Source organism: Panthera leo, chromosome B3 (assembly GCF_018350215.1).
Source record: "Panthera leo isolate Ple1 chromosome B3, P.leo_Ple1_pat1.1, whole genome shotgun sequence".
Lineage (NCBI taxonomy): Eukaryota > Metazoa > Chordata > Mammalia > Carnivora > Felidae > Panthera > Panthera leo.
In genome coordinates, this window is record NC_056684.1 from 16,900,492 (window position 1) to 16,921,363 (window position 20,872).

At 47.6% G+C, this 20,872-nt stretch overlaps 1 protein-coding gene across 3 annotated transcripts in view; it reads right to left on the reverse strand.

Moving 5' to 3' along the window:
- LOC122221671 (protein FAM169B-like) overlaps positions 1-20,872 on the reverse strand; it is an 88,381-nt gene that overhangs the window by 44,379 nt on the left and 23,130 nt on the right. For 2 of the 3 annotated variants that reach the window (XM_042941107.1, XM_042941105.1), the window contains exon 3: positions 19,496-19,595. In XM_042941107.1, coding sequence (XP_042797041.1) covers positions 19,496-19,595 — 100 coding nt within the window. Of the gene's footprint in view, positions 1-19,495; positions 19,596-19,979; positions 20,528-20,872 lie in introns of those variants that run through there. The other variant, XM_042941106.1, reaches the window with a different exon arrangement.

Sequence of the window (20,872 nt, forward strand, 5' to 3'; positions counted from 1 at the left end):
GCTCAGAGCCTGGAGCCTGTTTCCAAGTCTGTGTCTCCCTCTCTTTCTCTGCTCCTCCCCCATTCACACTCTGTCTCTCTCTCTCAAAAATAAACATTAAAAAAATTTCTTCAATAAAATAAAAAAGACAACGACTCAATATTGTACAGATGTCATTTCTTCCCAATACGATCTTTTGGTTCAATGCAATCCCAATCAAAATCCCAACAAGTTATTTTGTTAATAGCAACACTGATTCCCAAGTTTAGAGGGAGAGGCAAAAGACCCAGAATAGCCAAAACGAGATTAAAGGAGAACAAATTTGGAGGAATGACACTAACTAACTTCAAGACTTACTACAAAGCTACTTAAAGCTTTATAGTATCCATATATATAAATATATAAAGCTTACTATAAAGCTGTAATCAAGACAGTGTGATTGTGGTGAAAGAAGAGACAATGAAAGAAAGATGAATGGAAGGTGAAAGAAAGATCAGTGGAACACAATGGAGAACCCAGAAATAGTCCCCCATAAATATAGTCCACTGATCTTTGACAAAGGAGCAAAGGCAATACAATGGAACAAAGATAGTCTTTTCAACAAATGGTGCTGGTACAACTAGGCATCCACACACACAAAAATGAAGCTAGATACAGACTCCTCACTCTTAATAAATACCATCTCAACAAAACATAGACTATTCACTCACCAGTCTCTAACAGACTTCCGTGCCAGTGGAGAACAAGATGACATAAACATTTAGATATGGCCCTGTGCACCTGTGTAGGGAAAAGACTCAGACTTCAGAACCAGATGGGGTTCAAATTCCGGCTTCTCCAATTCCTAGTTATATGACCTTCACCCAGCCTTGAGCCCCCACCTGTCAAATGGAGACCACAACATCCTCTCACCTGGTCATCTGCAGGTTAGGTGAATGAGTCCACCTCACCAAACTGCTTTTCCTAAGGTGTTTGAAGCTTGTCAGTGGTTTCCAGAAACTTCCTCCGCCTGCTTCAAGTGGTTCTCTGGGATATCAAATAAGCATGAAAAGCCCTTTTGTCACTTGTTGGCTTTTGTCAATGAGACAATGGAAACTGCTTCATAACACTCCCGTGTCTTCCTGAAAACTCCCATTTCCAAACTTCCTGCTCTGGTTTGCATGGAAATGTCTATCTTTCTTTCTCTAGCTTGACCTCTACTATCCTGTCTGCTCCCTCAAGTGGATACAGGTTTGTACCCACCACATTTTCTCGTGGCCGTTCCTTTCTCTGTCAGGGAGTGTTAAGCTGACCACCGTCTTCCTCACTTTCTCCTTCCAAGGCTGTTGAAGGAGCACCTCAGGCTCGATGAAGACACACATTTGAACCCACTCAGTGCCTCCTGACAAAATTTTTAAATTTTTTTAAGTGTTTATTTATTCGTGAGAGAGAGAGACACAGAGCATAAGCAGGGTAGGGCCAGAGGGAGAGGGAGAAGACACAGAATCTGAAGCAGGCTCCAGGCTCAGAGCTGTCAGCACAGAGCCCGACGCGGGGCTCGAACTCACCAACCGTGAGATCATGACCTGAACCGAAGTCAGACACTTAACTGACTGAGCCACCCAGGCATCCCCTGACAAAATTTTTAAACCTTTCATCTTGCCTCCCAAGATCTCTTAAAGGAGCTAAGTCCTTTTTTGTTTAAACATGCTTTTTATAATGAATAAATAAGCAAAGCAATCATTGCTAAGAAGTTGACAAGATTTTTCCATAGTACGGGTCAGGGAGAACCGGTTGTCACCTGTCCTTGAAAGGATAGATGGGCTGTGACAGAGGCGAGCATTCCTCACAAGGATTTTTTTTAATGTTTTTATTTATTTATTTTTTTTGGGGGGGGAGAGCGCGAGCGCACACATAAGTGGGGGAGGGGCAGAGAGAGAGGGAGACACAGAATCCGAAGCTCCAGGCTCCAAGCTGTCAGCACAGAGCCCGATGCCCGGTTTGACCCCATGAACCACGAGGTCATGACCTAAGCCAAAGTCAGAGGCTCAGCTGACTGAGTCCCCCAGGCGCCCCTTTCCGGAGAAGGATTTTGAGGCCACGTTCTAACTCAGCAAGGAGGAGCACTGTGAAAGGAGCACTGTGATGGATGAGCAATATCCAGGGAGGAGGCAGGAGCACCTGTGGTTGTGCTCACCGTCCCTCCTCATCTGCCCCAACACACAGGCAGGCAGCAGGATGCACCCACATCATACACAGACCCTCCGAAGGTCACGATTCTGAAGCACATGTTGCTCATGTAACCCACATGTTGAGTCACTATTATGTGCAAAGCACATAGTAAATCCACTCAAGGGATTAAATTTAGACTCTGGCTTAAGACACTGACAACTCCGAGGAGGAGACAATTGCCTGGGACGTGAAACGGAATACAGTGAAGTCAGATGGAGGCTGCGTGCTACAGGGCACCAGAGAGGATGAGGCAGGCATTCCTACTGAGGGGCCGGGAGAGCCTGTGGTGGAAGGCACCCCCAGCAGGCCTGAAGGATGCATCAGCCCAGGTAGGAAAGGGGACTCCAGGTACCGTAGGTGACGGGGCCTCAGAGATGTGAGAGGGCACAGCATGACGGGCAAGGACAGGAACTGCAGGGTGCCAGAGCGGACAGCGTGGGGAGAAGGGAGGAGGCCAATCAGGGAGGACTCAAGGGCCTACGTACTCTGCAGACCACTGCCAGCCACCATGCTTTGGAGAAAAAAAGGGGCATGACCCAGTTACAGTTTTAAAACAAGAACATGTACCACAACCACAGGTGCAAGCACTCACCAAGCATCTGGCACAGCGCCAAGGGCAGTATCTCAGTTAATGCTTGCACGGCTGATTCTTTTTTTTTTTTTTTTTTTTCAGGTGAGGCTCAGAGGAGTTAAGAAACCTGGTCAAGGCCAGGTGCCCATAAACAGCAGCGTTGGGACTGGGTGTGAACCGAGTCCTGTTGGTTCCAGATCCCCCAATCTCCACGTGAAGGAGAGACAAAAGGACAGAGCCAAGGGCCAGGCCCCGACGAAAGCTGACAGAGTCAGAAAGAGAGGGATGACGGGGCGCCTGGGTGGCTCAGTCGGTTAAGCATCCGACTTCGGCTCAGGTCACGATCTCGTGGTCCGTGAGTTCGAGCCCCGCGTCGGGCTCTGGGCTGACGGCTCAGAGCCTGGAGCCTGCTTCCGATTCTGTGTCTCCCTCTCTCTCTGCCCCTCCCCTGATCATGCTCTATCTCTCTCTGTCTCAAAAATAAATAAACGTTTAAAAAAAAATTTAAAAACAAAAAGAAAGGGATGAAAGATGAGGAACAGACAAGAAAAAGACACTGTGACAAGAAAGGAGAGATCAGCATGGAAAGACCTTACTAGGGCAGATGCTTTAGGATTTCATTTTGTGCTTCGGGTGGGGGAAGGGGCCTGCCACTCATTCAGCAAACAAGGACAAGGGCCAGGCACTGCACTTGGCATCAGCAGGGGCAGGACAGGTGACCAGGCCGTGACCACACACACCATGACCAGCACTCTCGGGCATGAGCGGCCGTCACGCACCCACCCAGGGGCTGTGCGCTCATCCATTTGGGCTGATGTGACAAAACACCACGGACTTGTACAGGCTTGTAAACAACAGAAACATGTTTCTGGTAGTTCTGGGAGGCTGAGAGCAGGCTGCCAGCATGAGCAGGCTCTGGTGAGAGCCCCCTTCCACATTCCAAACTGCTAACTTCTCACGGTGTCCTTACAGGGCAGAAGGGACAAGGCAGCCCTCTGGGGTCTCTTTAGTAGGGGCACTGATTCCCATTCATGAGGGTAGAGCACCTCCCCCAAACCCTACTTCCTAATGCCATCCCACTGGGTTTGGATTTCAACATAGAATTTATGGGGCACACGAATATTCAGACCAGCAGTCTTTCGGCGGGGGGTGGGGGGGGGGGGTGCTGGGGCAGAATGCCAATGAAAGTCCTGAGCCAGACTGGGCTTCAGACCTGGAGGCTGTGGGGACCAGGCTGAGATATTAGCTTCAGAAGTTTCTAGAATAGTCTGACCAATGAGAGACATAATCAGAGTAGTGTTTTAGAAAGAGAACAGTTGGGGTGGCGGGGAGGGGGTGCCTGGGTAGCTCAGTTGGTTGAGCGTCTAACTCTTCCTTTCCGGCTCAGGTCTCGATCTCACGATTCGTGAAGTCGAGCCCCACACTGGGCTCTGCGCTGTCAGTGTGGAGCCTGCTTGGGATCCTCTCTCCCCCTTTCTTTCTGCCTCTCCCCCAGGTTGGTGTGATCTCTCTCTCAAAATAAATAAACTTAAAAAAATGGGGGGCGGGGGGGGCACCTGGGTGGCTCAGTCAGTTAAGCATCCAACTTCAGCTCAGGTCATGATCTCACAGCTTGAGGGTTCAAGCCCTGAGTCAGGCTCTGTGTTGACAGCTCAGAGCCTGGAGCCTGCTTCAAATTCTGTGTCTCCCACTCTCTATGTCCCTCCCCTGCTTGTACTCTGCTTCTCTCTCTCTCTCTCTCAAAAATAAAATAAATTTTTTTTTAATTTTTGTAATGAAAAACAAAAAAGAGAACAGTTGGATTATGCCCAGGTAGGAGGCATTAGCCATTTTGAAGTTAAAAAAAAAGAAAAGTTTGGGGCGCCTGGGTGGCTCAGTCGGTTAAGCGTCTGACTTTGGCTCAGGTCATGATCTCATGGTTCATGAGTTTGAGCCCTGTGTTGGGCTCTGAGCTGACAGCTCAGAGCCTGGAGCCTGCTTTGGATTCTGTGTCTCCCTCTCTCTCTGCTCCTCCCCCGCTCATACTGTCTGTCTGTCTCTCTTTCTCTCTCAAATAAACATTTTTAAAAAAGTGTTGTTGTTTAAAAAAAAAAAAAGGTTGTTGGAGAAGGATCTCCCTGATGGAGTGTAGAGAATGGTTTTAGGTGAGGCTGGAGGCAGGGAGAACAAGTGTTGATCCAGACAAGAAGTGAACAGGGGCTGACCACAGCAGTCAGGCTGGTGGGGAGGGAGATTCCCAGAGGACAGAAAACACCACCTGAGGAATCAGACTGGGCTAAGGCCGAAGACACAGGGTGGGGCAGAGGTTGGCAGCCAGCTCTCAAGCCTGAGTGGAAGATGCAGGTGCCTTCCCCAGGAAGAAGTGAGGACAAGAGGAGACGTAAAGGCTTTAGTTTTGAAATGCCTGTTAAAGCTAACAAGGTCAAGGCAGCCAGCAGGCAGCTAGATACACAGCAGAGACACAGAGAAGGTTCCTGCCCCCGTAACATCATAGGAACCAAAGAGGAAAGGGTTTACACACACACACACACACACACACACACACACACACACACAACACACACACACCCCTTACCTCCCCCACACTAACTGCAAGCTGTTCATGTCCTGGCCCATGGTCTATACTTCTTCGATCACAACTGAAGGGGCTTCAAGTCCCCCTACTGCCCACCCTCTGCCTTAACTTGATCGCTCCCCCGGAGTCTAAGCTGCCATTGATTGCCCCGTTACAAATCTAAGAAATATGTAATTCCACAAAAAAAGAGTACAGTTAAACCAAAGTGACAGGCCATCTTCCCAAAAGCAAAATACACATAGGAAAAAAAAAAAAAAAAACGTTGAAAAAGTTCTGGCAGAGGACAGCACATAAACACATTCCAAGGCATTACATGACTTTTATGCAACATTGACCGAGCCGGTCAATAATTTAAGGGGAGGGGAAAAATACGCAAGTTGACATAGCAACTGTCACATTACATTACTTGGGCTACCATTTCCATACAGATGTCTTCCTTAAAGGAAAACACTTCCCCAGATGCCCCATGAACTCGGGCGCCTCTCTGCCATAGAGAAAGAAACATCTGGTTTGCAGTATATTTGCAACAGCCTCCCTGTAGTTCTCAGGCCTCTCTTGCCTTAAGCAATTTTGTTTTCATAAGTCTAAGAGTTTAATTCAAGGAAGAGGGACAAGATGGGGTGCCTGGTTCCTGAGGTGCCGCTGGAATGCAAGGTGTTGGGGCAGAAAGAAACTCACACTGGGCTCCTGGGTGGCTCAGTAAGTTAAACGTCGAGCTGTTGATTTCGGCTCAGGTCATGATCTCACAGTTCATGAGTTTGAGTCCCACATCGGGCTCTGTACTGACAGTGTGGAGCCTGCTTGGGATTCTCTCTCTCTCTCTCTCTCTCTCTCTCTCTCTCTCCCCCTCTGTCTCTCTCTGTGTCTCTGTCTGTCTCTCTCTACAATAAGTAAACTTAATTATTTTTAATGTTTACTTATTTTTGAAAAAGAGAGACAGCATGAGCAGGGGAGGGGCAGAGAGAGAGGGAGACACAGAACCTGAAGCAGGCTCCAGGCTCTGAACTGTCAGCACAGAGCCCGACGCGGGGGCTCAAACTCAGGAATGGTGAGATCATGACCTGAGCCGAAGTCTGACACTCAACTGACTGAGCCACCCAGGCTCCCCTCAAAATAAATAAATAAATAAATAAGGAAGGAAGGAAGGAAGGAAGGAAGGAAGGAAGGAAGGAAGGAAAGAAGGAAAGAAAAGGAAGGAAGGAAGGAAGGAAGGAAGGAAGGAAGGAAGGAAGGAAGGAAAGAAACCCACACCAAAGCTAGTCCATCTAGGAAAGGAAACTTAAAATCACCAGTCTGGACCAAGGCAAACGCGGTGAGTTTCTCAGGGCTCAGGGAAGCAGAGAAAGGTGCAGACAGCCCTAGATGCAGTGGTAAAACCCTCAGATGCCTCAAAGACGCACCCACACCCCAGACAATGGCTCCATCTTTGGCACTAGAAATATTTTCCTTGGACCTTCCCTGTTTTGCAAATACCATTAGTCCCTTGGTAAGAATGACATGTCTTTGTTTGTGGGATGCTGTTTTCCCCTACGTTTAAATCCAACTCACAGTAAGTGCCATAAATTAACACGGAATAATGAAGAAAATCCCAAACAATAGCCAACATGTGTTCCCAAAACACGATGTTGTCACTGTGAGTGGCTCTTCAGTCTGCATCGGTCACTGCCCAAGGAAAACAGAACCCTCGGCTTCCAGCGTGGAGCTTCTCTAGCTTAAGGGAACTCGGGTCCTACTTAACCTGGGGGCCACCTGGTCCCGGCCTCACGTCCATGGTCACACGGGCACCTTAGCTGCCAAGGGGGAACAGGTATTTAAACTGAAGCTGCATTTCTGGCCAGCGCTCTTTTCCCCCAAACTGTCAAACCCACTTCAGTGAGACTCCACTAATGTGGAAAGTGGGGCGAGGGACCCATCTTGGGCCCTCTGCATCACCAAAAAGCAAGCACAGACTCAAACATAAGGATCCCAAGTCCGCACAGTCCTGGGAGGCTGCACCAACGGGGTGCCTGGTAACCAGGTGGTTACCAGGTGGGGTCCCTGGTTACACTTGGCTTCGCGAGTCTGAGGGGCCATCACACTTCAGAGCCAGAAAAACTGCAGTGACTTCCCCACGTGCTGAAATTCAGACTTTACCAGGCCAACAAGCCTCTCCCCCAACCACCCCCCTCCTGCCATATAAGCTTGCTTTTTACTGGATAGACAGAAACCACCGTTTCATCGAGTCACATCGGCAGGTTCATCCCACGAAACGGAGCTGTGTTTAAGCCCCATCCACCCTACCCGCCAGGAGGCCAGGCCTCTCCCTTTAAGGCCCACTCAGGATTAAGAGCTCCCTTTCTGGGAGTCACAAATTCGCAGCACCCTTCCACCGTCACCTTCTGGCCTTGCCCCCTTGACCCCTCTCCAAAATCCAGACAGCACACTCAGGGGTGAGGAGCATCCCAGATAGGGTTCCCCAATTCTGAAGCTCCCTGGGCACCTCAGGGGCACACCTTCCACCCCCTACCCCCGACCCACCACCCACCTGCCCCAAACGCGGCCCCCAGAAGGCCTGGACGGGGGCCTGGCATGTCGCAATCCCGCCCGGCCCCGCGACGGCCACTGGGAAGGCGGGCTCCACACAGGTTCCAGTTTCATCTGAATGTTTGCCTTGGCTCGTTGCTGTCGCTGCAGGCCTAGAATGGGCATGCTTTTCCAGGAAAAATCATCATTTTTTGATTCCCTGCTTGTTTTTCTCAGGGTGCACATGACATGCAATCACCAAAAACTGTAAATAAATTAGCAGCAATTTGAAGGATGAGTGTTATGCTTGGTCACAAAACGTCCTGGAAGAGAGCTAGGGGGATAGATGTTCTAATCAGAGAAGTCAACATGCGGTGAAAAGACCACAAACAATCTCTCCTCCGGCTGCCTGCGCCGGAAGTATCCCGTTGTTTGTCAGCCTTGCCGCCCCCACCCCCACCGCCACCCCCAACCCGCCCCTGCACAGGGAGCCGACGAGAACTGGCCCAACACCCACCCGGAAGAGCCCTCCCGTCCAAGAGCCGACGGTCCGCCCACGGAGATGAGCCACCGGAAATGACTCGAGAATGAACGGCCACCAGGGATGTGCCCCACATTGAAGGTGCACCCAGGACCCCACCCAGACCCCACCCTCCAATCTGAGCTCCCACAGACCCCTTCAGACGCGAGCACTGCTTCCCCTCACCCACAAGGTGATTTTCCCTCCCGGTTGCCCAGCACTGTAGGCACCAGCGCCAAGCCCAGCTGAGAGCTGAGCCATTCCCAGCCCCTCCTCCCCGTACCTGCCATCCACCCCCAGTCCCGTCCTTCCCACTGTTTCCCCAACCCGTGCCCTCCCCACCAGGCATCCCTCCCCTGGGCTCTAACCATCCTCCCAAGGATCTGTTGGCTTGTGTTCCCACTCATCCTCCCTTCTGGGCACACATAAGGCACTCTGCAAAGAGCTGAAGAACCAAACAGGACCCCTGTCTCCAGCCCCAGAGCCCACCATCCTCCAGAGCATCACGAGGCATCTAACTGCCCTCAGCATGGCCTCCCAGCACCCAAGGGCCCAGAGCATAATGAGAAGGTTCTGTGAAAGGAAACTTTAAAACATTCAAAGAAGGGACCAGGTGAGTCATGGCCAGACTGCAAGATGGGAAGCTGCTGGGGGGCAGTGGCAGGGTGGCGGGATGAGCTTCTGGGTCCCCTGTGCCTCTGCAGGTGCTCCTTTGGGTCCAGAGCCCCCAGCCCTGCAGGGCAGAGGGGCAGCCCCTATGACCACTGTGTGACCACCAGTGAGCCCAAATGCCAGGAAAGAGAACCAGCGATCCCAGAAAATAGACAGTGGAGAACTCCCGCCCCCTATTTTGACCAGACTGTCACCTCCCTGCCAAGAACCAGGGCTGGCCCCTCCCTCCACCCAGCAATACCCAAAAGACCCCTTATTCCAGAAACTTCTATAATGCTGTAGCATTAACTCTCTTTCATTTGACTGAATTATAAATTACCATTTTTAATCAACCTCTGGTATTCTTCACCGTCTCCTCTGATCATCTGACCACTGGGTTTTATATGAAAAATATATCAAAAAGACAATTGTCAGAAAAAGAGCTGAAAAAAAAAATCTGGCAGGTTTCCTAACACGGAAAATAGGTAGACATCATCTAGGAAGACTATACATGGGGCCCAGGAGCTTGCCGAGACACCTTCCAACAGAGAGGGTCAGATGTTAAAAGACCAAGTGTAGAGGGTAAGAGGCACCCCCATAACCAAGGACAGGTCCCCAGGCCCAGCACAATCCTTTAAAGTCATATGGGAAAGACTGCAGCAGTGAGTAAGTTTGGGCAGGCTAGGAAAATATTCAAGAAAAGAGAGTGAGCTGTGCCTAAACTCGAGAACCTGGAGGTAGAAACATTCCTTAGCCAGATGCTCTAATGGTCACAGAGGACCATCTTCACTTGCTCCAAATCAGGAGCAAGGTTGGCAACTGGAAATAGTGCAAAGGCAAGAGGGGTGCGTTAGCTACTTTCAGAAAAGCTCAAGTCTCTAGACACAGGGAATTTATGTCCCAGGAGCCAGAAAGTCCTGCGAATGTAATCCTGAAGTTGTAACCCTTAATCTCTGAGAGTATGGGAGGCCAGGGTTGGGCCAAAAAAAACAAAACAAAACAAAACAAAAAACAAATGAGCCAGAACTATCCTAATGTGTTAGGAGAAGATGTAGATCTGGGAACCAATGTCTGGTTCCCTGAACATCCCCTCCTCATGACAGTCTAGAACGAATTATAAAAGATGGTCCATAACGACCCTAGAAAAGAAAGACTGGATTTAAAATCAGCATGAATTGGGGCACCTGGGTGGCTCAGTCGGTTGAGCGTCCAACTTCTGCTTAGGTCATCTCACTGTTCCCGAGTTCAAGCCCCACATTGGGCTCTGTGCTGACCGTGCAGAGCCTGGAGCCTGTTTCGGATTCTGTGTCTCCCTCCCTGTCTCTGCCCCTCCCTTACTCGTGCTCTGTGTCTCTGTCTTAAAAATAAATAAACATTAAAAAAAATTAAAAAATAAAATCAGCATGAATTCACCAAGACCAAAGAAGACAAACTGGCCTCGCTTACCTTTTCTAACAAGCGTGCCAGGCTAGTGTTCGGAAAATACCTAAACACAGTAATCCTAATTTCACGAGCCAGATTTCCTCCATTCTTAATTTCAGGCATGCATTTCAGAAAACATCTTTAAATCTCCTTATGGATGAACCAGAAATATATGCTAAATAACAGGTTGGGTGTATATTTAGTGGTATCATAACTGCATGAATAAAAAAAAAAAAAACAGCATTTTTAAAATGATTTGGATTAAAAAATAACGTGCACACCTTCAGGGGCACCTGGCTGGCTCAGTCAGGAGAGCATGCAGCTCCTTATCTCAGGGTCATGAGTTTAAGCCCCACATTGGGTGGAGAGATTACTTGAAGATAAAATAAATAAACTTAAAAAAAAGAATGCACACTGTCGAAGGCTAAATGACATTAACTAAACAGCCAGAAGGAAGGGTAACTGGATGGAAGGACCTGCTCTTCAAACAAGCAAAGACTTCTTAGATATGACACAAAAGCACAAGCAACAAAACATAGATAAACTGGCCATAACAAAAAATTTTAGGGGTGCCCGGGTGGCTCAGTTGGTTAAGCGTCCAACTCTTGATTTCAGCTCAGGTCACGATCTCACAGTTTGTGAGTGCAAGTCCCACATCAGGCTCTATGCTGACAGTGCGGGGCCTGCTTGGGATTCTCTCTCTCCCCTCTCTCTCTGACACTCTCCACTTGCTCTCTCTCTCTCTCTCTCTAAAAATAAATAAATTTAAATTTTCTTTTCAATTTGAAACTTTTGTGCTTCTAAGGACACTAAAAGGAAAGTAAAAAGACAACTCATAGAAGAGGAGAAAATTTTTTGCAAATCATATACCTAATAAGGGACTTGTGTCCAGAATACATAAAGAATTCTTACAACTCAAAAATAAGAACACAAATAATCCAATGTAAAAATGGACAAAGAGTCTGAAATAGATAATTCTTCCTAAGAAGACATAAAAATGGCCAGTAAACACTTGAAAAGATGTTCAACATCATTAGTCATGAGGGAAATGCAAATCAAAACCACAATGGTTCTAAAAAATAAAAATAAACATAAAATAAATAAGATTCTTTAAAAACCACAATGACTCCTTGACATTGGTCTTGGCAACGATTTTTGGATCTGACACCAAAAGCAAAGGCAACAAAAGCAAAATAAGCAAGTGGGGCTACATCAAACTAAAAAGCCTCTGCACAGCAAAGGAAACCGTCGACAAAATGAAAAAGCAACCTACCAAATAGGAGAAAGTATTTGCAAATCATATATTTGGTAAAGGGTTAGTATACAAAATACATAAAGAACTCCTACAACTCCATAGGAAAGAAAACAAATAATCTGATTACAAAATGGGCAGAGGATCTGTGTTATACTGTGATTTATAACAAGGAAGAGAAAGAGAGACGGGGCGGGGATGATCTTCATCCCTGTTTCTGGCAGAGCTCCTTTAGGAGCTCATTACAATTTCTTAAGTGACAAAGGTGTCTCTTGTTAGGTTAACAAGATGATTTTTGCAGCTTCTAAAGATAGAGACTGGTTTTAGGAGAACATGCCATGTGATTAGCCATGGAAACTTTCAATCCCATCACCTTGACCTCTGAGAACAGGAGAGAGGCTAAGGGGTGAATCAATTACCAATGGCCAATGATTTAAACTATCATGTCCATATCATAAAGGAGGGGGTTTGAAGAGTTTCCAGGCTGGTGAGTATGTGGAGTTAACAGAAGAATGGCATCCCTGGAGTGGACACGAAACCTCCTTGCCTATTCCTCATACCTCACCCTATACAACTCTTCCATCTGGCTGTTCTGAGTTATATCCTATTATATAAACCAGTAATCTAGTAAATGAAATGTTTCTCTGAATTCTGTGAGCCACTCTGGCAAACAAATCAAACTAAAGAAGTAGAAAACTCTGATTTTATAGCAGTCTGAAAACAGGTAACAACCTAGATGTGCAACTGGCATAGAAAGTTCAAAGACAAGGTCATGGGAACCTCCAATATGTAGCCAGTTGGTCAGAAGTAAAAGCAATAGCCCGGGCTTGTAACTGGCATGTGAAGGGACTCGGGAGTCTTATAGGATCGAATTCCTTATCCTCTGGGATCGATGCTACCTCTGGATAGATGGTGTCAGACCTGAGTTGAATGGTGTAACACCCAGCTGGTATATGGAGAATTACTTGGTGTTGTATGGGAAAACACCCCCTCCACGCACTGGAAACTGAGTCTCAAAACACACTTAGGATGAGTAGACATTTTTCCAAAGAGGTCATACACATGGCCAATAGGTACATGACAAAGTGTCCAATATTACTCACCATCAGGGAAATGCAAGCCAAAATAATAATGAGACATCACCTCATACCTGTTAGAAAGGCTAGTATCAAAAAGACTTTGGTGAGAATGTGGAGAAAAAGAAACATTTGCGCACTATTGGTGGGAACGTACTTTGGTGCAGCCCCTATGGAAAGCAGTATGGAGGTTCCTCACAAAATTTAAAATAAAACTACCATGTGATCCAGCAACTGCACTTCTGAGTATCTATCTGAGGGAAACAAAAACGCTGACTTAAAGAGACATATGCATATCTATCCACACAAAACCACGTACGTGAATTTCCACAGCCGCATTATTCATAATAGCCCAATGGTGGCAATAACCCAAATGTCCAACAACTGATAAATGGATACATAAAACGTAGTATATCCATACAATGGAATAGTGTGGAACCATAAAAATAAGTGTACTAAAGCATCTACAACATGGATGATCCCTGAAAACATCATGCTAAGTGAAAGAAATTAGACTCAAAAGGCCGTGACTCCATTCATATGAAACATCCAGAACAGACAAATTCATAGAAACAGAGTAGATTGCCTAAGGCTGAGGAGGATAGGTGGGCAGAAGACAGTGACACACAAGGGGAGACAGGTTGGCTTCCTTTAGGGATAATGAAAAGCAAGCGGTGGTAAATGCAAAACTCTATGAATATACTAACAACCATCGAACTATAGGTTTTAAATGGGTGGTTGTATGGGGCGTCTGAGTGGTCAGTCGGTTAAGTGTCTGACTTCAGCTCAGGTCATGATCTCGAGGTTCATGAGTTGGAGCCCCACGTGGGGCTGTCTGCTATTAGCACTGAGCCATCTTCAGATCCCGTCTTCCTCTTTCTCTCTCTCTCTCTCGGTTCCTCCCCTGCTCACATGCATCCTCTCTCTCTCTCTCTCAAAAATAAATAAACATTTAAAAAAATGTTTTAATGGATAATTGTATGACATGTGAATTATGTCTCAATAAATCTGTTTATACATATAATGGGAATAAAAGTAGTCTTTCCTGTGGGTTCAAAACATCAACTCCACAAATTTTGGAGGACGGGGCCATGTCTTTAATAATGAGTTTGTGCTGAAAAAGCCCAGAAGCCAGGCATGCATGGTAATGAGCTGTCAGCTGGAGGTGAGTCAACCTTTGGTTGGTTCCACTGAAATGCCGAGGCATGATGAGTAACTGTAATTGCATTTCTTTTTTTTTTTTTTGTAAGTTATTTATTCATCTTGAGAGAGAGAGAGAGTATGCGTGAGTATGAGCAAGTGGCAGAGGAGCAGAGAGAGAGAGACAAAGAGAGAGAGAATCCCAAGGAGGCTCCACACCACCAGTGCAGAGTCCAAAGCAGGGTTTGAACTCACATCGTGACATTATGACCTGAACTGAGGCCTGTCACTTAACCGACTGAGCCACCCAGCTGCTCCACCTCCAGCCATTTATTTCTAACAAGCTTCCTGGTGCTATCTCACAGCTGGGCCACGGGCCACACCACTGAGTAAAAAGACAGGAAACTGAAGCTCAGAGATGCTAAATAGCTTAACCCAGGCCACCCCACTCACCAAGGACCAAGGATTGGAAATCAGGTCTAAGTGACTCCAAAACCCAGGTTCTTCCCTCGACAGCGTCCGTGATACGGGCCCTGGACGCCATGTTCCAGGAGAAGCCTAGACCTGACTCAGAAAAGAATCCAGGATGTCATGACCCTGGAGCCCATGTCACAGGGGGAGCAGCTGAAGAATGAGAAATGTGTGTCAGACATGGCAGCTGACCCACGCCTGGGAAGATCTATCGTGTGGAGGAGCCCTGCCTACAACTGCAAGCCTGGATGGCCCCAGTGGGGGCACCAGGCCAGGAAGGAGACGTACGGGCATATCAGTTTGGATTCCTTACGAAGAAATGTTCTAATACTCAGAGGTGTGCCAGAATAGAACAGTCTATCCCAGGATGCAGAGGCCCCAGACTAGAGCCCAGTGCTCCCCAGACACCACCCTCAAGACTCTGACAGAGTTACATACCAACTTTATTAGCCCTGCCACAAAAGAGGCATCATTTGCTGTTTTAAAAAATAAACCTTAGGGGCATCTGGATGGCTCAGTCGGCTAAGTGTCCGACTTTGGCTCAGGTCATGATCTCAAGGTCCGTGGGTTCAAGCCCCGCATCGGGCTCTGTACTGATGGCTCAGAGCCTGGAGCCTGCTTCAAATTTTGTACCTCCCCCTCTCTCTGCCCCTCCCCTGCTCATACTCTGACTCTGTCTCTCTCTCAAAGATAAATAAAAAGATTTTTTTTCATTTTTTTTAATTTATTTTTGACAGAGAGAGAGAAACAGAGCATGAGTGGAGGAGGGGCAGAGAGAGGGAGACACAGAATCTGAAGCAGGCTCCAGGCTCTGAGCTGTCAGCACAGAGCCCCATGCAGGGCTCAAACTCACGGACCGCAAGATCGTGACCTGAGCCGAAGTCAGATGCCCAACCAACTGAGCCACCCAGGCGCCCCTAAAAAAAATTTTTTTTAAATAAACCTTAGACAAATCTTTCAATTCTAGCTATGGGCTCTCAGCTGGGAGACATATTTTCCTTTCTTCTTTTTTTTTTTTAGATTAATAAGTGATAGATAAGTATCAAAGGCGTATTAGTAGGAATTGCAAACTTTTTCCTTGATATATTTAGGATTGAAATAAAATTCAAAAGATCATCCATCCTTTTCTCTCCTGAAATTCAACCGCACTCCCCCCCAAAATCTCCTTGGAAAATACCGGACCTAATGATCTACACAGCCCTGCAATCATGAGCTTCTGGACCCCTGCATCCCTCCTCCAAAGCTGAATAGCCCTAGTCTCTTCAAGCCTTGTTCAAATGGTTTCAAGCCCTCTCATCACCCCGGTTGTTCTCCATGGACGAGTGCCAGTTTGCTTCATATGCGGTCTCAGCAGCACCAAAGAGAACAAATCTGTAATTGCACCGGGATATCACCCTTCCATTACCGCAGTCCCAGGTCACGTCTGCTGTCCAGCAGCCCCACTGCAATGCCGGGGCTCACTGTGCTTTCTGAGGATGAAAACCGCCATCTGTGTCTTTTTCCCTGGGTGGCGCAGAGACACGTCCTCCCGGGCACATCCTTGATCATTGGTTGCTTTTGGACGGACTAGATGACACTTATCCCGTGAGGCGGTCTGGGATCAGTAGACGGAAAACAACTCTCTTACAATTAGGTTTGTTCAAACACAGGCTAACCTGGCCTAGTGTGGTACTGCCTGCCTATCCATGAGGTGTGCAGGCAGAATTCATCCGGAGGTCACGCAGCTGCCAAAGCGTGGCCAGCACTTGGCGAGAATGCCTCCCGCTCTAAAATCCCCTGCTTCTATCACACAACACTCGAAGACGGAGGAAGAGCAAGCCCCACGTGGGCTCACGTGCAAGAGCCAAGGGCGCCGTGACGGAAAAACACGACGGGCATCACGCCTACTCTTGGCCCTGGACGGTCCAGAGCGTCATCAGCTTTTCTGCCACAAATCACTTCATGCTCACCACCACCCTGTGAAGTGAGGCATCCCAGTTTGCAAATGACAAATGAGCTCGGGTCAAATCACTTCTCTGGGTCGCCCAGGAGGTTGGCAGAGCCAGGATGCCAAATTAGTCGTCTCTGACACCATCGTCCGGGTTCATCCTATGCTTCCCTGCAAATCACAGGAGGAAATGGGAAAGGCCAAGGGCCATCAGTTGGTGGGAATCTGGAATGCTAGGGTAAGCAGTTTTGATTGAATGCAGGAGAAAAGAAAAAGACCACAGCTTTTTTTGATAAGGAGTTATTTTTTCATCTCTGTAAACGCTTGACATCAGTTAAGAATTTAAAAATAGAAGGAATAATAAAACAAGGGGAAAGAAATGAAAGATAAGGCCCTTGAGAGGCAACTAAGGAATGGGGGTCCTCAGCAGCATTGGTGACCGGCCGGCCTCTGATCAGAGAAACAGTGAAGAGTGAACCCCACAGGGACGAAGGCACGTGCTTCTCAAACCACCTTTCTGGAAAGTGCATCTCCAGCGTCTTTGAGGAAGAAGCTGGAGAGCTTCATGACTTACATCCCAACACCAGCCTGTCATGCACGTTAACTGCTTGTCCCCCGGGAATTCAGAACTCCAGGATGTTTGCCATTTGCTCACAGGGTTATCGAGAATTGCTGTGATGGACTCAACCAGCTTCTCAACGATTAACTCCTATATGGGGCTTATCAAACAGCTTCAGATCCCTTTAGGGTCCACCCAAACACCCACATGGCCTTCACCGATGTAACTGTCCATACAGAATTACAAAGGAACCAGGGACACAATGGTCACAACCAGGCACGGGGGTGATGTGACAAGCGGGTCAGAGCTGGGAAGAGGGTCTACGACAGCATCCACTGCTTCCGAGTTCAAACCAGCTACAGGAGGTGCGTTCATGCACTCGTGTCGGCTTCGAAATACTAGATTTAAGAGCGTGAGGTACGCATAACACCTGCGCACTTTCTGGAACTCGTGCAAAATTTCAGCAAGCACCACAGAGCCCCAGCCAGTAGGAAAACATTTGAAAACTTTATTTAAAGCGCTACTGTATATAAGGAAAGGTCCAGAGTGAGATTTCTCATAGCTTATGAATATTTATTATAATACATTCTTGAAAACAACCAAAAAATTAAGTACAGTATAAATAGGAAACAGATTTATGAGTCAGTCACATGTTTACATTATGCAAATTATAGTTAAAGACCTATAACCAGGATATTGTTAAATGCCGAAGAAAGGTGGGGGGAGGGGGGGAGCGCTGCTGATATTTGGACGTTTGCTTAAAATCGGCAAGTGATATTTTGAGTTTTGTTGACAATCTGTTCACCGAAGAGTGCCTGTGGGCACATCTTGTTACTTTCGCTAACCTGGTGGTGGAGTCCCAAATTCAAGGCAATGCCGAAGGCCTGGGGTTCTCATAGCCCCTTTGTTCATGGCAACCAAGGCTTTGTTGGACAGAAATGGAAGGAGTCCTGAACCTGAACCAGAAAGCTCTCACACACAGCAGCCACTCTCAGCCTTGGACCAATGAAGAGGCTTTGCCAACATGCTAAAAACTCCCACAGAGAGCTGGCTAAGAACACTTGTGTCTCCAGATGAACAAGAAAAGAAGCAGAAACAACAGTCTCTGGGCTGAATAACTTTCTCCAGTCCAGGATATCACCTTGGGCTTTGTGACACCAATCAAGCAGAGTGTCCTCTGAGTACAAACGCTGGGTACGCAGGGTGAAAAGCAAAGGTCTTTCTCCAGGGGGGCTGGAGAGCTGAAGAAAGCCCCCTCTGCAAACTGTAAAGATCTGTAACCCCAAACTTTCACCAGATAACACGTTGTTTACAGGGGGCTGACTGATAAAGGGTTGGTTTGGTCTTTTTTAATTTCTTATTAGGAAAATAATACATGGTCACCGAAAAACACATCCGTAAAACACAGAAAAGTATAATCAAGGAGAAAATTTCCAAAATAGAAAGGAAACTGGGGCACTTGGGTGGCTCAGTCGGTTAAGCTTCTGACTTCGGCTCAGGTCATGATCTCACGGTTTGTGGGTTAGAGCTCCACGCAGGGCTCTGCCCTGACAGTTCAGAGCCTGGAGCCTGCTTCAGATTCTGTGTCTCCCTCTCCCTCTCTGCCCCTGTCCTGCTCATGCTCTGTGTATCTCAGCAATAAAATAAACATTTAAAAAAAAAGTTTTTATAGAATGGAACTTAAATTGGGGCCCCCTTGAAGTCAGAGACTTCAAAGGTGTTTTGCTTACAGCTCACCGGTGCCCTGGGCCCCAGGTGGAATGATGGGCTGGGAACCTTCTCCCCTAGCCACCTCCTGCCACCCGCTACCAACAGCCCCAGATCCCTACCCCATATGCAACTCAGCACTCACTCCAAGGAGCTGAAATCGGTCACAAATGGGCTCTTCATAATGCAGAGGAAGAATAAATGAGTTACAGATTAAATAAACTTCCTCACCAGAAACAAAACCCCACCCAATCATCACCTTGCAAAACTCCCCTGCAATGCACTAGCTGTGTGGCCCGAGGCAAATTACTTGACCATCAGAGGCCTGATTTGTACATGGGGGATAAGAATAGTCCCTGTGCTCCATAGGACTGTGGGGACACTCCAACAAAAGGGCTCCGCCCTCTGCACACAGCCCGTACATGTTATTAACAACAACATCAAGTACTACCCTCAAAGGCAGCTCGGAACACAGTCATCGTGGGTACGAGGGTGTCTAGTGTCTTTTTTTTTTTCACGTTTATTTATTTTTGAGAGAGAGAGAGTGAGAGCCAGGGAGGGGCAGAGAGAGAGAAAGGGAGACACAGAATCCAAAACAGGCTCTAGGCTCTGAGCTGTCAACACAGAGCCCGATGCGGGGCTCGAACCCACAAACCGTGAGATTTGACCTGACCCGAAGTCAGGCGCTTAACCGACTGAGCCGCTCAGGCTCTCCGAAGGTGTCTAGTGTCTTAATACAAAAGCCAATATGTGTGTCAATAAACAAAAATAATGCACTATCAGATCTCTAAAGGCTGAAAATCAATCACTTCTGCCTTGATATTCTTCTAGGTCCAGCCTAAGAGTACAACCACCATTCCATGTATTTAATTCCATTAGCTGCAAAAGCAATTCAATCAGAATTCTTGCTCAATCCATTAATAACCACCAACCTGTCTTTGTGTCCTGGGGATTAACCAAGGCTAATATTTTATGTTGAGGTTCGTCACGGTACATGGTGCAAAAGCAAACAGACGAAGCTTCCAGTTTAATCTGAAAAAAAAAAAATAATGAAATCACCATTTTGTTCTGTCATCCTGGTAAGGGCACGGGAAATGACTTAACAATTAACTAGCACAATATTCACCAAAAGAACTGTTACACGGAGGTTAATTTGACAGGATGGAGGCAATTTAGAAATGGAAACCTTTACCCACTCTGAGCTAAACACAAGTGGCAAGTGACAAAGGCCCTTCCTTTGTCTCCCACCCTCTCCATCCCTTGTTTACTTGTCCCTCTATCCAAGGACTGATTAAATACCTACTCAACTGATACCCTTCCAGTCCCTCCCTTCCATATGCTTTGGGAAGCATCAGCCTCCCCCACCCAAATCCCCCTTGGGCCTCAGCCTATAAAAGCCAATGGCCACACGCTCACCTCGGGCTTGCACCTGCCAGGCTGGCCTCCACTGTATTCCTGTGGCCACTCCATGGGAACAGCCTCAACAAGCCTGTGTCCACCCACGATGCCACTCAGGCTGCCTGCCGCCCTGCCACTGGTCTCTGCAAGCCGTCTCAATAAACCCATATCCTCTCTGGGCCCTGCAGGCTCAGCTCTGGGTCTGGGGCGGCCCAGGGGCAGAGAACCTCAGTGCCGGTGCCTGTGGGCTTATGAACCAGAGGAACACCAAGCAGCATGTGTGGAGCCTGTAATGCGGGGACTGTCCGAGAGCCTTCTCGAAAGCGCTGCCATCCCAGCCCTCTTTGGGGCCATCGAGCCCACTGCTCCTGGCTCCCAAAGCAAAAGGCCAACATGTTCCACTGCAAAGCCTGTTTTGAAAACTGAGGAGAGTATAAGAAAATGAGAAAAGAATGTGTCAGCTGAGCGAGGCAGGCAGGATGCCTGTAAAAGTTTACAGCAGGCCTCCGTGGTTTTGGAGAACTGTTTCTTAACAAATTCAAGTCACCGTTAGGGACAGTCTCCGAGCTGGCCCTCCCACAGTGGTTCTGTGAAGCACAGTTTACCCACTAGAGGGCTGTTACAGGCCATTAAAAACAATACTTACAGGAGCCCCTGACTGTCTCAGTGGGTGAAGCATGCGACTCTCGATCTTGGGGTTGGAGGTTTGAGTCCCACTTTGGGTGTAGCGATTACTTAAAAATAAAATCTTTTTTTTTTTTTTACATTTTTTAGTGTTTATTTATTTTTGAGAGCAAAAGAGACACAGCGTGAGTGGGGAAGGGCCAGAGAGAGAGGGAGACACAGAATCCACAGCAGGCTCCAGGCTCTGAGCTCCGAGCTGTCAGCGCAGAGCCTGATGCAGGGCTCGA